The sequence below is a fragment of the Chanodichthys erythropterus genome, chromosome 20, assembly GCF_024489055.1.
Source record: "Chanodichthys erythropterus isolate Z2021 chromosome 20, ASM2448905v1, whole genome shotgun sequence".
Lineage (NCBI taxonomy): Eukaryota > Metazoa > Chordata > Actinopteri > Cypriniformes > Xenocyprididae > Chanodichthys > Chanodichthys erythropterus.
The window spans coordinates 2,437,727-2,452,590 of record NC_090240.1 but is presented as its reverse complement, the minus strand read 5'-3'; the positions used below and the strand labels follow the sequence as shown (position 1 = coordinate 2,452,590).

Genomic DNA, 14,864 nt, shown 5'->3' with positions numbered 1-14,864 from the left:
TCACAGTGTCAACTGCACCGTTTCAGGACATTCTGATGTGGAATTCCAAAATAAGAGCCCCCCAAAACTCATGTTTCTGCAGTTTTGCTCATATTTTCAGAAATTCTTAAAAAATAAAATCCTAGTTTCCACAGACTAATTTCACCTCAGATGGACAGTTCACCTTGTCACAGTGTCAACTGCACCGTTTCAAAACATTCTGATGTTGCATTCCAAAATAAGAGCCCCTCAAAACTCATGTTTCTGCTGTTTTGCTCATATTTTCATATTTTCAGAAATTCATAAAAAATTAAATCCTAGTTACCACAGACCAATTTCAACTCAGCTGGAGAGGACACCTTCTCACAGTGTCAACTGCACCGTTTCAAGACATTCTGATGTTGCATTACAAAATAAGAGCCCCCCAAAACTCATGTTTCTGCTGTTTTGCTCATATTTTCAGAAATTCATAAAAAATAAAATCCTAGTTTCCACAGAATAATTTCACCTCAGATGGACAGTTCACCTTGTCACAGTGTCAACTGCACCGTTTCAAGACATTCTGATGTTGCATTCCAAAATAAGAGCCCCTCAAATCTCATGTTTCTGCTGTTTTGCTCATATTTTCATATTTTCAGAAATTCATAAAAAATAAAATCCTAGTTTCCACAGACCAATTTCATCTCAGCTGGAGAGGACACCTTCTCACAGTGTCAACTGCACCGTTTCAAGACATTCTGATGTTGCATTCCAAAATAAGAGCCCCCCAAAACTCATGTTTCTGCTGTTTTGCTCATATTTTCAGAAATTCATAAAAAATAAAATCCTAGTTTCCACAGACTACTTTCACCTCAGGTGGAGAGGACACATTCTCACAGTGTCAACTGCACCTTTTCAGGACATTCTGATGTTGTATTCCAAAATAAGAGTGACAAGTGACACCGTGACAAGGTGTACTGTCTATCTGAGGTGAAATTAGTCTGTGGAAACTAAGACTTTTATTTTTATGATTTTCTGAATGTATAGACAAAACAGCGCATGGATATGAAGTTTGGGGGGCTCTTGTTTTAGAATACAACATCAGAATATCTTGAAACTGTGTAGTTGACACCGTGACAAGGTGTACTGTCCATCTGAGGTGAAATTGGTTTGTGGAAACTAGGATTTTTATTTTTATGATTTTCTGAATGTATAGACAAAACATGGCATAGATATGAAGTTTGGGGGGGCTCTTATTTTGGAATACAACATCAGAATGTCCTGAAACTGTGTAGTTGACACCGTGACAAGGTGTACTGTCCACCTGAGGTGAATTTGGTTTGTGGAAACTAGGACTTTTATTTTTATGATTTTCTGAATGTATAGACAAAACATGGCATAGATATGAAGTTTGGGGGGGCTCTTATTTTGGAATACAACATCAGAATGTCCTGAAACTGTGTAGTTGACACCGTGACAAGGTGTACTGTCCACCTGAGGTGAATTTGGTTTGTGGAAACTAGGACTTTTATTTTTATGATTTTCTGAATGTATAGACAAAACAGCACATAGATATGAAGTTTGGGGGGCTTTTATTTTGGGACACAACATCAGAATGTCCTGAAACGATGTAGGTGACACTATGAGAAGGTGTATTCTCCATCTTAGTTGAATTTGTTTTGTGGAAACTAGGACTTTTATTTTTATGATTTTCTGAACGTATAGTCAAAACAGCGCATAGATATGAAGTTTGGGGGGCTCTTATTTTGGAATGCAACATCAGAATGTCTTGAAACGGTGCAGTTGACACTGTGACAAGGTGAACTGTCCATCTGAGGTGAAATTGGTCTGTGGAAACTAGGATTTTATTTTTTATGAATTTCTGAAAATATGAGCAAAACAGCAGAAACATGAGTTTTGAGGGGCTCTTATTTTGGAATGCAACGTGAGAATGTCTTGAAACGGTGCAGTTGACACTGTGACAAGGTGAACTGTCCATCTGAGGTTAAATTAGTCTGTGGAAACTAGGATTTTATTTTTTATGAATTTCTGAAAATATGAGCAAAACTGCAGAAACATGAGATTTGGGGGGCTCTTATTTTGGAATGCCACATCAGAATGTCCTGAAACTGTGTAGTTGACACCTTGACAAGGTGTACTGTCCACCTGAGGTGAATTTGGTTTGTGGAAACTAGGACTTTTATTTTTATGATTTTCTGAATGTATAGACAAAACAGCGCATAGATATGAAGTTTGGGGGGCTTTTATTTTGGGACACAACATCAGAATGTCCTGAAACGATGTAGGTGACACTATGAGAAGGTGTATTCTCCATCTTAGGTAAATTTGTTTTGTGGAAACTAGGACTTTTATTTTTATGATTTTCTGAACGTATAGTCAAAACAGCGCATAGATATGAAGTTTGGGGGGCTCTTATTTTGGAATGCAACATCAGAATGTCTTGAAACGGTGCAGTTGACACTGTGACAAGGTGAACTGTCCATCTGAGGTGAAATTGGTCTGTGGAAACTAGGATTTTATTTTTTATGAATTTCTGAAAATATGAGCAAAACAGCAGAAACATGAGATTTGAGGGGCTCTTATTTTGGAATGCAACGTGAGAATGTCTTGAAACGGTGCAGTTGACACTGTGACAAGGTGAACTGTCCATCTGAGGTGAAATTAGTCTGTGGAAACTAGGATTTTATTTTTTATGAATTTCTGAAAATATGAGCAAAACTGCAGAAACGAGATTTGGGGGGCTCTTATTTTGGAATGCCACATCAGAATGTCCTGAAACTGTGTAGTTGACACCGTGACAAGGTGTACTGTCCACCTGAGGTGAATTTGGTTTGTGGAAACTAGGACTTTTATTTTTATGATTTTCTGAATGTATAGACAAAACAGCACTTAGATATGAAGTTTGGGGGGCTTTTATTTTGGGACACAACATCAGAATGTCCTGAAACGATGTAGGTGACACTATGAGAAGGTGTATTCTCCATCTTAGGTAAATTTGTTTTGTGGAAACTAGGACTTTTATTTTTATGATTTTCTGAACGTATAGTCAAAACAGCGCATAGATATGAAGTTTGGGGGGCTCTTATTTTGGAATGCAACATCAGAATGTCTTGAAACGGTGCAGTTGACACTGTGACAAGGTGAACTGTCCATCTGAGGTGAAATTGGTCTGTGGAAACTAGGATTTTATTTTTTATGAATTTCTGAAAATATGAAAATATGAGCAAAACAGCAGAAACATGAGATTTGAGGGGCTCTTATTTTGGAATGCAACATCAGAATTTCTTGAAACGGTGCAGTTGACACTGTGACAAGGTGAACTGTCCATCTGAGGTGAAATTATTCTGTGGAAACTAGGATTTTATTTTTTATGAATTTCTGAAAATATGAGCAAAACAGCAGAAACATGAGTTTTGGGGGGCTCTTATTTTGGAATGCAACATCAGAATGTCCTGAAACGCTGCAGTTGACACTGTGAGAATGTGTCCTCTCCACCTGAGGTGAAATTATTCTGTGGAAACTAGGATTTTATTTTTTATGAATTTCTGAAAATATGAGCAAAACAGCAGAAACATGAGTTTTGGGGGGCTCTTATTTTGTAATGCAACATCAGAATGTCTTGAAACGGTGCAGTTGACACTGTGAGAAGGTGTCCTCTCCACCTGAGGTGAAATGATTCTGTGGAAACTAGGATTTTATTTTTTATGAATTTCTGAAAATATGAAAATATGAGCAAAACAGCAGAAACATGAGTTTTGAGGGGCTCTTATTTTGGAATACAACATCAGAATGTCTTGAAACGGTGCAGTTGACACTGTGACAAGGTGAACTGTCCATCTGAGGTGAAATTAGTCTGTGGAAACTAGGATTTTATCTTTTATGAATTTCTGAAAATATGAGCAAAACAGCAGAAACATGAGTTTTGGGGGGCTCTTATTTTGGAATGCAACATCAGAATGTCTTGAAACGGTGCAGTTGACACTGTGAGAATGTGTCCTCTCCAGCTGAGGTGAAATTAGTCTGTGGAAACTAGGATTTTATTTTTTATGAATTTCTGAAAATATGAGCAAAACTGCAGAAACATGAGTTTTGGGGGGCTCTTATTTTGGAATGCCACATCAGAATGTCCTGAAACGGTGCAGTTGACACTGTGAGAATGTGTCCTCTCCAGCTGAGGTAAAATTAGTCTGTGGAAACTAGGATTTTATTTTTTATGAATTTCTGAAAATTTGAGCAAAACAGCAGAAACATGAGTTTTGGGGGGCTCTTATCTTGGAATGCCACATCAGAATGTCCTGAAACGGTGCAGTTGACACTGTGAGAATGTGTCCTCTCCAGCTGAGGTAAAATTAGTCTGTGGAAACTAGGATTTTATTTTTTATGAATTTCTGAAAATTTGAGCAAAACAGCAGAAACATGAGTTTTGGGGGGCTTTTATTTTGGAATGCAACATCAGAATGTCTTGAAACGGTGCAGTTGACACCGTGAGAATGTGTCCTCTCCACCTGAGGTGAAATTAGTCTGTGGAAACTAGGATTTTATTTTTTATGAATTTCTGAAAATATGAGCAAAACCGCAGAAACATGAGGTTTGAGGGGCTCTTATTTTGGAACGCAACATCAGAATGTCTTGAAACGGTGCAGTTGACACTGTGAGAATGTGTCCTCTCCACCTGAGGTGAAATTATTCTGTGGAAACTAGGATTTTATTTTTTATGAATTTCTGAAAATATGAGCAAAACCGCAGAAACATGAGGTTTGAGGGGCTCTTATTTTGGAATGCAACATCAGAATGTCTTGAAACGGTGCAGTTGACACTGTGAGAATGTGTCCTCTCCAGCTGAGGTGAAATTAGTCTGTGGAAACTAGGATTTTATTTTTTATGAATTTCTGAAAATATGAGCAAAACAGCAGAAACATGAGTTTTGAGGGGCTCTTATTTTGGAATGCAACATCGGAATGCCTTGAAACGGTGCAGTTGACACTGTGAGAATGTGTCCTCTCCAGCTGAGGTGAAATTAGTCTGTGGAAACTAGGATTTTATTTTTTATGAATTTCTGAAAATATGAACAAAACAGCACAAACATGAGTTTTGGGGGGGCTCTTATTTTGGAATCCAACATCAGAATATCCTGCTGAAACGGTGCCGTTAACACTGTGATAAGGTGTCCTCTCCACACGAGGTAAAATAGTTCTGTGAAATGTATTCAGTTTCACAATGTATGGACAAAACAGCGTATGAGTGTTGGAGGGCTTTAATTTTGGAATTCAGCAGCATACAATGTCAGGCTTTGAGGTTTACTATCATTTTCAGGTGAAATTGAGCTGTGAAATATTTTTTTTTTAGTTATTTTTATTGACTGACTGACTGACTGAATAAATGAATGAATGTGAAATCACGTTCAGATCGGTTCACAGACAGTCTTACCGTAATACCAAGTGTATGCGCGGACCGCGAAATATAGGGGCGGCTAGATTGACCGCTCATTTCTGGGTGGCGGCTGGCATGACAGCAGTAAACAAAGCATGCGTCTCTCGCAGCGCATCCTGTGCAGTGAAGCCTGCGAATGTCATTGTAATTCGCTTCAATCTTTCAGAACTTTATGAAAGATTATTTTACGGAAGGTTCGAGTGGTGTATGTGTGTGAGCAATTGGAAGCAAGCAGAATCTGTGTGTTTCTAAAGCACACGCAGCGTCATCATGCATCTGAGAAAAAACTATTTTTTCTCCCACCCCAAAAAAAAAAAAAAAAAAAAAAAAAAAATATATATATATATATATATATATATATATATATATGAAGAGTTTATTTGCAAAAACAGATAACTCCATTTTTATGAATTCTCACAAATCATGTTTTTTTTATTGTGCATTCAAAGTAATAACAATCAAACTGCAGTTGGGCTGTTTTGATTAAGTAATGATAACTCTAAAAAATACATGTAAATTAAAAAATTAAAATTCATTGAAAGTATGTTTTATATATATATTAAAAGTTTGTTTTTTAGCAAAAGCAGATAACTCCAACATTCGTTTTTTGGCAGAAGCAGATAACTCCACATTTCATGTTTCATAGTTAAACAAAACCCAAGTAATTGCATTTAAAACACTCTCAAACACACATGTGCACACAAACACCCACCCACGCGCACACACACACACACACACACACACACACACACACACACACAAACAAACAGATCGGCACGCACACACACACACACACACACGCTCTCTCTCGCTCTCTCTCTCTCTCAAACACACACACACACACACAGATCGGCACACAAGTACACACACACGCACTCATCCACACACGCACGTGCGCGCGCGCGCACACACACACACACAAGCAAAAGGACAACCAATTTTTCAGCATGTAAGTCGTGTATGGTGTACAAGAACTTACAGGAGTCAAAATTTAAAAACCTCGATCACTTTTAGTCAGCTTTGATAAAACTTCCCTCAGCTAGCGCGTCTTTTTGAAGTGACTAGAAGCCTTGTCACCTGACCTGAATACTGCGCGCTGATTCGCTAAAACGGACTTATCGGTTTCTGTCTGTACACAAACAAGGGCGCTTGTCGGCTTCTGCTGTAAAACGTGAACTTGCGATGCCTGAAAGTGGGCAAAACCGGCTCTTCTGACAAAATGGATTTAGGGTACAGAACGTGCTATATATGGAGAATAATGCACAGCACTTAGTTCATTTTTTAAAAAAATGGCGTTTATCGGTTTTTGCAAATGAACTCTTCATATGTATATATATATATATGCAAATACAGTTACTGTCATGATCACCGTCTGTTCCTGTCACTGTTCCTGGACTACATCTCCCATCATCCTCTCTGTCACTCACCTGCACACACTTCACACTAATCACTGATCACCACACCCAGCTGCAGCTCATTACCTGGACTATAAAGGACTTCCACACACACCACCTCACCGCGAAGTATTGTTTCCCCAGTGTACAATTTCCGAGCGTTTATTCCCTGTTTGCCTGTCTGTTCTCGACCTTGTCTGTTCCTGTTTTTTTATCCGTTGCTGCCTGTCCTGATCCTTGCCTTCTATACTGTTCTGTGAGTGATATCTGCCTGCCTTTTGACCTACCGCCTGTACCCTGACTACGACCCTGCCTGTCCTTTGCTGCTCCTGTTTGTTCCTGATTAACCCTGCCTGTACGACCACTCTACTCTAATAAAATGCTGCATATGGATCCCTGCCTGAGTCTCCATTCTTTACAGAATACTTCGCCACCACTACGATCCAGCAGCTTCCCCGGAGAGCATCTGCACGGTATGGACATTACTCAACTGTTGCTGTGGAGTACACAGGGTACACGTTCCCTGGAGGAATATATTGGTGAATATCTAGACATTGCTTACTATTCTGATCTGCCTGACTGTGCATTAGTAGACTTTTTCTGTGATGGCGTTAACCAACCACTCCAGAACAAACTACGTCAAGAGGGACCGCGTTCATCACTCAGTAACTTTATGGATTTTGCTTTATTGACTATTGGCTCTCCGTTTACTGTGGGTGTCGCGGAGGAATGCGACCCCTCGTCTGGTTGTGTAATGGCATCCGCACCAGATGACACACACAAAATGGCGGTCACCACTATAACAACACCAAGTCAGGTCAGAACTACTTACCCTGAACCTAGTCACGTCTCCGCTGATCGCCCAGAGCAACGTCACGCCTTCGCTGATCGCCCAGAGCAACGTCACGCCTTCGCTGATCGCCCAGAGCAACGTCACGCCTTCGCTGATCGCCCAGAGCAACGTCACGCCTTCGCTGATCGCCCAGAGCAACGTCACGCCTTCGCTGATCGCCCAGAGCAACGTCACGCCTCTAGATCAGTCAGGGAGCGGAGAGGACTGCGTTGCAGTGTGGCAGATCCGCCGATGACTTCAGCTCGAGCGGCTGGTATCCCTAAGCATCCACCAGCCACTTCATTCTCAAGCCCGCCGGCTGCTTCGCCCTCAAGCCCGCCGACCGCTTCGCACTCAAGTCAGCCGGCCGCTTCGCTCTCAAGCCCGCCCGTTGCAACGCTCTCAAGCTCGCCCGTTGCAACGCTCTCAAGCTCGCCCGTTGCAACGCTCTCAAGCTCGCCCGTTGCAACGCTCTCAAGCTCGCCCGTTTCAACGCTCTCAAGCTCGCCCGTTTCAACGCTCTCAAGCTCGCCCGTTTCAACGCTCTCAAGCTCGCCCGTTTCAACGCTCTCAAGCGAGTCTGTTTCAACGCTCTCAAGTTCGCCGGTATCCATGGACTCGAGCGCTCTGGACGCGATGGACAAAATGACTGCTTTGCCAGTGCCCACGGGCAAGATGGCCGCCCCTGCGGTGCGTAAGGATGCAGGGGACGTTCCAGCCACTGAGTCCGCTCCAGAATCCACTCCAACCGGTGAACCATCACCTCACCCTCGGAAGAGGAGGAGAAGGAGGAAGGAGGCTTCTTTCTTTCCTCAAGGCTCAGAAGCCTTTCAAGAGGCCGCTGGGGGTCCAGAGACTACTCCAGAGGTCTCTCCCACTGCGCCCAGGTGTCTCGCTCTGCCGGCGCCACCTGTGCTCCTCGCCCTGCCGGCGCCACCCGTGCTCCTCGCCCTGCCGGCGCCACCCGTGCTCCTCGCCCTGCCGGCGCCACCCGTGCTCCTCGCCCTGCCGGCGCCACCCGAGCTCCTCGCCCTGCCGGCGCCACCCGAGCTCCTCGCCCTGCCGGCGCCACCCGAGCTCCTCGCCCTGCCGGCGCTTGGGCCATTCATGGACTCATTGCTGCGGTTGCCTGAGCCACCTGACCTGCCGTGGTCGCCCGAGCCACCTGATCTACCGTGGCCGTCCGAGTCACCTGACCGGCTGTGGTTGCCTGAACCATCCGACCTACCGTGGCTGCCCAGGCCATCTGACCTGCCATGGCCGCCTGAGCCACCTGACCCACCGTGGCTGCCTGAATCCCTGGGGCTGCATTGGAGATTCCGTCCCCGTCTGCCGTTAAACCTCCAATGCACCCACCCCCCCCCTCCCTAGCTGTTCCTTCACGTCGCGAGGACGCGCCTTCCGGGAGGGGGGCATTATGTCATGATCACCGTCTGTTCCTGTCACTGTTCCTGGACTACATCTGCCATCATCCTCTGTCACTCACCTGCACACACTTCACACTAATCACTGATCACCACACCCAGCTGCAGCTCATTACCTGGACTATAAAGGACTTCCACACACACCACCTCACCGCGAAGTATTGTTTCCCCAGTGTACAATTTCCGAGCGTTTATTCCCTGTTTGCCTGTCTGTTCTCGACCTTGTCTGTTCCTGTTTTTGATCCGTTGCTGCCTGTCCTGATCCTTGCCTTCTATACTGTTCTGTGAGTGATATCTGCCTGCCTTTTGACCTACTGCCTGTACCCTGACTACGACCCTGCCTGTCCTTTGCTGCTCCTGTTTGTTCCTGATTAACCCTGCCTGTACGACCACTCTACTCTAATAAAATGCTGCAAATGGATCCCTGCCTGAGTCTCCATTCGTTACAGTTACAAATACAGTATCATACATAAAATTAAGTATCATAAATGAAATTAAGTCTAATCTAATTCATCGTTTAAATCTGGAAATGAAGTTGCTTTCAGTGTATAGATCCAGAAAGACTGGATTATTTCATTAAAGGGTCATGAAACCCTAAACCAAAATTTCTGAGATTTTAACAGAGGTATGTGTGTTGAACACCATTGAAGACAATGTTAGCATCTGTTAGATTTAATAGTGGGGGGGAAATGGTTAAATTTTAGTTTTTATACGCTATTTTCGTCTTCCGGGTTTAAAATCTTCATCCTGTCCACGTCACAGCCAGAGCACGATAGTGCTTTGATGACTCATCGGTGTTTCATAATTATTAACGAGACTGAGTTTTTTATCCAATGAGAAGACACTCTCTTAATTATTCATGACACCACGTGGATCTTTCCAATGACGAGGACGGTTAACGGCACTAAACAGTGAGAGAGACTGACTGACTGACGGTGCGTGTCCGTTGGCGCGGAGCGAGCGGGTAAGCGCGAGTGTTTTCGGTTCATTCCTATGGAAGTTGAGCCGCGCGTAAGTTAAATGTGACTGGTCGCTTGCTCTGCTCCAGTCGACACGCAGCCTGACTGACTGAGCGTGTTGCGGGTTCGGCACGTAGATCTATGCTATGTACGCAAGGTTTTTTTTTAAGCGTTATTTTTTTTTTTCAAATATATGCATGTATAGTGTGTATATAAACAACTATATATTTTATAATGACTATAATTACACATGTACATTAATATGTTTTAAATAGAATTACGATTACTGTAGGATATATGTAGCAGGGCATTCAGTAACTCTTGAAAAGACAAAAATAAAGTGTCAGTGTATTTCATTAGATTTTAACTTTTCTTTTTTTCTTTTTTTTTTAAATGTAGTATTTCCTCATGTTTTACCACTGATTTTTAGTGACAGTCGATATGCATGGGCTACTGGCGATGAGAGTTTCCCCCCTCTCCTCTCCTCTCCCCTCCCCTCTTCTCACAGCCACCACGCCCATTTAAGTTGCATTTTTCAAAAAGATTGTGAGCTAGACTTGAGCTGAAAGAGGGGGGTTTCATGACCCTTTAAACCATTGGTTAGTGAACTTCCTTAATTTATTCAAATTACAACTCATGTATTAAATAAGAAATATACTGAATCATGTTGGTGACTATGGATGTTGAATCGCTGTATGCAAACAAGACCAAGATGAGGGGCTAGAAGCATTATCATGTTATCTAGATATAATAGATCATCTACTGAAAAGCCACTGACATGCTTTATTGTGCAACTAGCAGAATGGACATTGAATAACAACTTTTTTTTTCTGTTTCAAGATCAATTCTATAAATAAATTAAGGCTACAGCAATGGGTGCATATTTTGCCCCTAATTATGCAAATTTGTTTTTTTAGGATTTTGGGAAAAGAAATTAGTATTTTCTGATTCAAATTCATATTTAAATAATGTGATGTGGTGGGGTAGATATATAGATATCATTTTGATATGGTCAGGTTCAGAGGTAGATCTGTTGGCTTTTCATTCATACTTAAAACCAATGTGAATTTCAAACTGAGTCTTGATTTTTCACATAAATTTACATAAATTTCAAATATTTTGGATTTGAAAATATTTAAGGAAAGTAATGGTGTATTGTATATAACTATTTTTAGAAAAGAAACTGACAGAAACACTATTCTAAGATATGTCCCTGACATATCTATGTACCCTCTAGATACTGACAACATCCCTTTTGGACAGTTCCAGAGACTGAAACGAATTTGTGACAAGGAAGAGGACTTTGACTTCAGGGCCCAAGAAACGACTCAAAGATTTCAGGAACGAGGGTACCAAAACAGTGTGATTAACAAGACATACAATAAAACAAAAAACACAAGTAGAGATTAATTATTAGTACAAAAACAAAAATCACAACATTCAGATACTTTGGTTTATTTTGTGACAGTATAGTACAGAGGTAAATAGAATTATGTGTTTTGGAAAGCACCTACAATTAAGGATAGATTAGTGAGAAGGCATCTTCACTTTAAAAAAAATCAAGTACCTGGTTATGTTCTCGTGTAAGAAATTACAGATGTGGCAACTGCAATCACTGTGACAATATGGTCAAGACAAATATGTTGAATTATATATGATTATCGTTACGTGCATTGTACTTATTCATCGGACCAGATAGTGTTTCACGTGAACTCAGTGGTTAACCAGGGTTCTGTCAGACTGCGTGTGGTATTGCTTATCTTTAGACGACTACTTTATACGAACGCTCATTGGTGAACCAGAGCAATACTCATTTGACGAGGGTTACCGTAGCAACTGTAACACCTTATTATTCAAATTTGCTGCTTTTCTCTGCTTCTAATTTTTGTTATAACCCTATTGGTTGACCAGGGGTTTTTCATTTACTGGTGTGGGAAGTTATGGCAGCTTCATGCTCTCTCTGCTCAAGTCCAAAGGACCGTATGGATGCTCATATACAATGTCCCACTTGCTTAGGCATTGATCAATTCAGAGAGGCTTTAATAGATCCATGTCCTAGTGTAGTTTATTCTCAATGCAGGATACACTCAAGATGGCGCTCGCTAAGCAGAATTTGGATCCACCTCCTCCTGTGTCAGGCCATTCAAACCTCTTGAGTTGGTCAGTTTCTCAGCAAGAGGATTTCCTAATGCCAAGTTGTCCTGACTTTACAGATGTTGTCTCTTCTGCGTTTCAGTCCACTTTCTCATCCAGACCAGATCACATGGCTTGCACGCTAGCAACAATGGCTGAGGCCCAGGAAAAGGGCCTTGGTAACATGCCTCCAGTTGAGCCGTGCATTTCTTCACTGGTAATTACTGTAATGTACCTTTAGGTCATTTATTAGCTCAATTTAATTGTTAAAGGGAATAAGAATTGAATCAACTGTAAATGATTCACTGTAACTGATTCAGAATTAATATTTAACACTTCATCAATTATTCGTCCAGCGAAAATTGAGGTTAGAGTATTTTACCAATTCTGGATAAAATATTATTCTGTGGTCAACAGTAACAATATTTTATTATGGTTATTGTTATTATAATTATTATATTATTATAAGCAAGAGGTAACTTGATCTTTAAGTTTAAGGCAGTAATTTGACACACAACACAAGAAACTCGTATATGTGAAAATCAAAACAAGATTTATTGACTACTTCTAATGATTACAGGAAACTAAGGCTAAACACACACACACACACACACACACACACACACACACACACATACTTGTTTTTGTGAAATGTGGGGACATTCCATAGGCGTAATGGTTTTTATACTGTACAAACCGTATTTACTATCCCCCTACACTACCCCTACCCCTAAACCTAACCCTCACAGGAAACTGTGCAAACTTTTACTTTGTCACAAAAACTCATTCTGTATGATTTATAAGCCTTTTGAAAAGTGGGGACATGCTGAATGTCCTCATATTTCACCTCTTTTTGTAATACCTATGTCATACCCATGTCATTATACACATTTGTGTCCTGATATTTCACAAAAACAAGTACACACATACATACATGCACACACATTCGCGGAGTTGATGAGTTATGAAAAGTCCCAAGTTCAGTGCTAACTTAACTTATAATCTGAGGAAAATCACAAAAGCAGAGCTTTGGCTTGATTCTTTAGGTTTAAAGGAGTTTCACCAGTTTCCAGCAAGAGAGAGAGAAGTTTGCTTGTACCTGCGTTTGCTCTGACAGCTGAGGTAATCGGGTTGTTCCGTGACTCGTGTACAGCGGAGTCCCGTTCTGGATTGGCTGTCTTTCAGGTGACGTCTTCTCGGGAAAGCCCTGTGGGTGGCGCGGAAGCTTTGAAGGATGTTGCTGTTCTGATTTGAGCGTCTGGCTTGAGCGGCTCTCTTCTTGGGAGACTTTGGTCAGGTATTTCAGAGGGTTTTGGAGTCTGGATGTGACGGCTGTTGAATGATCAGCAGCGTGGCTCGTAGTCGGAATCGGCGGCTGTTAGATGGAAAATCAGCCCCGATAAAGGATCTTCTCAACTTCTTCTTTTCAGCATGACCCAAGCAACTTTTCAGCCGTGGTCAAAGTATTTCTGACCGACTTCTGACTTCCAGCTTCTGACTCTGAGCTTATTTCATATTTTTCTCTGACTGACGTTAGCTTGTTCGGACAGCATAGTTTTAAAGGAGCAATTCTGGCTCCATCCTTCAGATGCGATCCTCCAATGAGACGTTGCTACGGAGATTAGACACGCCTCGTCTATTGTCTATTGATCACATCGCGTGATATCTGCAGAACATTCTCCTGTTTTATTAACAACTTTATAAAGTTTCTTAATATTTTCCTGACACTGAATTTCAATGTTTCATTCACACAGAATTACAGAGAATTATAAACTCTGTATTTAGAGCTCAAACACGACACACTTCTTACACACATATTACTAGACTGACCTAATTAAAAACAATGATTATAAGAGAAAGAAGATGCATCCAGGAATACAAACATACAATGCATTGAATCCAACATGTTAGTAATCACATCATATCAAGTGTTATTCTGGATAGAGTTAATACTTTAAGTAATCGACAATTGTCCCTTTTGAGATTCAAGATTGAGTCCTTAAGCATAGTTTAAACTTTGACCGGAGTCACGAGTGACCGGGTCAGGATGGATTGCTCACACAAGGGAGGTATTGATAGGACAGATTCGTCTTTAAATCCGTTGATGGGTGTTTTCCTGTTCCGTCCGATAATACAAAAGGGTTTTGTGAGAGAATCAATAGATTTAATGTGATCAGATCCACGTGATGGGTTCTGATTAGTTTATTGCTAATGAGCTAAGAAGTCCTTTAGACAGAGTCCTTTGTTAAAAGAAGTTACGTCATCACTTCTGTTAAGGCTAGGTGTTTCCTGTCAGGAAATGGATCTTTTGGACCAAATGAAGCTTTGTTCAATCATGCCTCTGGCTGATAAAGCCATTTGGTAACGTCTGTCGAACGGGTCCCTACATATCACAAGATGAAGCCCTTAGATAGAATCTTCGCTGTCCTAGTCCGGAGTGTAGATGCACGGATGATCTGTTGGTCAGGATTTATAACACCGTCTCAGGCTTGGGTCATGTAGGGAATTCCATGGCTCAACTTCTGTTAGCGCTTCATTCTACTATGAGCATTAACCCACCGGACAATATCACATCAGAGTTGCTTGACGCTTCCTTGCAGGCCTTGGGTTCAATTGCTTTCTCTAGCGGAAAGGCTCTTGGGCTTATTACACAAGCTAGGAGGCAGGTTTGGCTAGCACAATCTACACTCCCAGAGGCTTGCCGTAACAATCT

At 41.6% G+C, this 14,864-nt stretch overlaps 1 protein-coding gene across 10 annotated transcripts in view; it reads left to right on the top strand.

Moving 5' to 3' along the window:
• The window catches only part of si:dkey-96f10.1 (6-phosphofructo-2-kinase/fructose-2,6-bisphosphatase), a 265,841-nt gene that overhangs the window by 78,957 nt on the left and 172,020 nt on the right, over window positions 1–14,864 (top strand). The window contains exon 11 of one of the 10 annotated variants that reach the window (XM_067370442.1): window positions 12,255–13,586. The exons of 7 other annotated variants lie outside the window; for them this stretch is intronic. In XM_067370442.1, coding sequence (XP_067226543.1) covers window positions 12,255–12,310 — 56 coding nt within the window. In that variant the 3' untranslated portion in view covers window positions 12,311–13,586. Of the gene's footprint in view, window positions 1–7,224; window positions 9,455–11,255; window positions 11,412–12,254; window positions 13,587–14,864 lie in introns of those variants that run through there. 2 more of the 10 variants (XM_067370443.1, XM_067370436.1) reach the window with 2 other exon arrangements.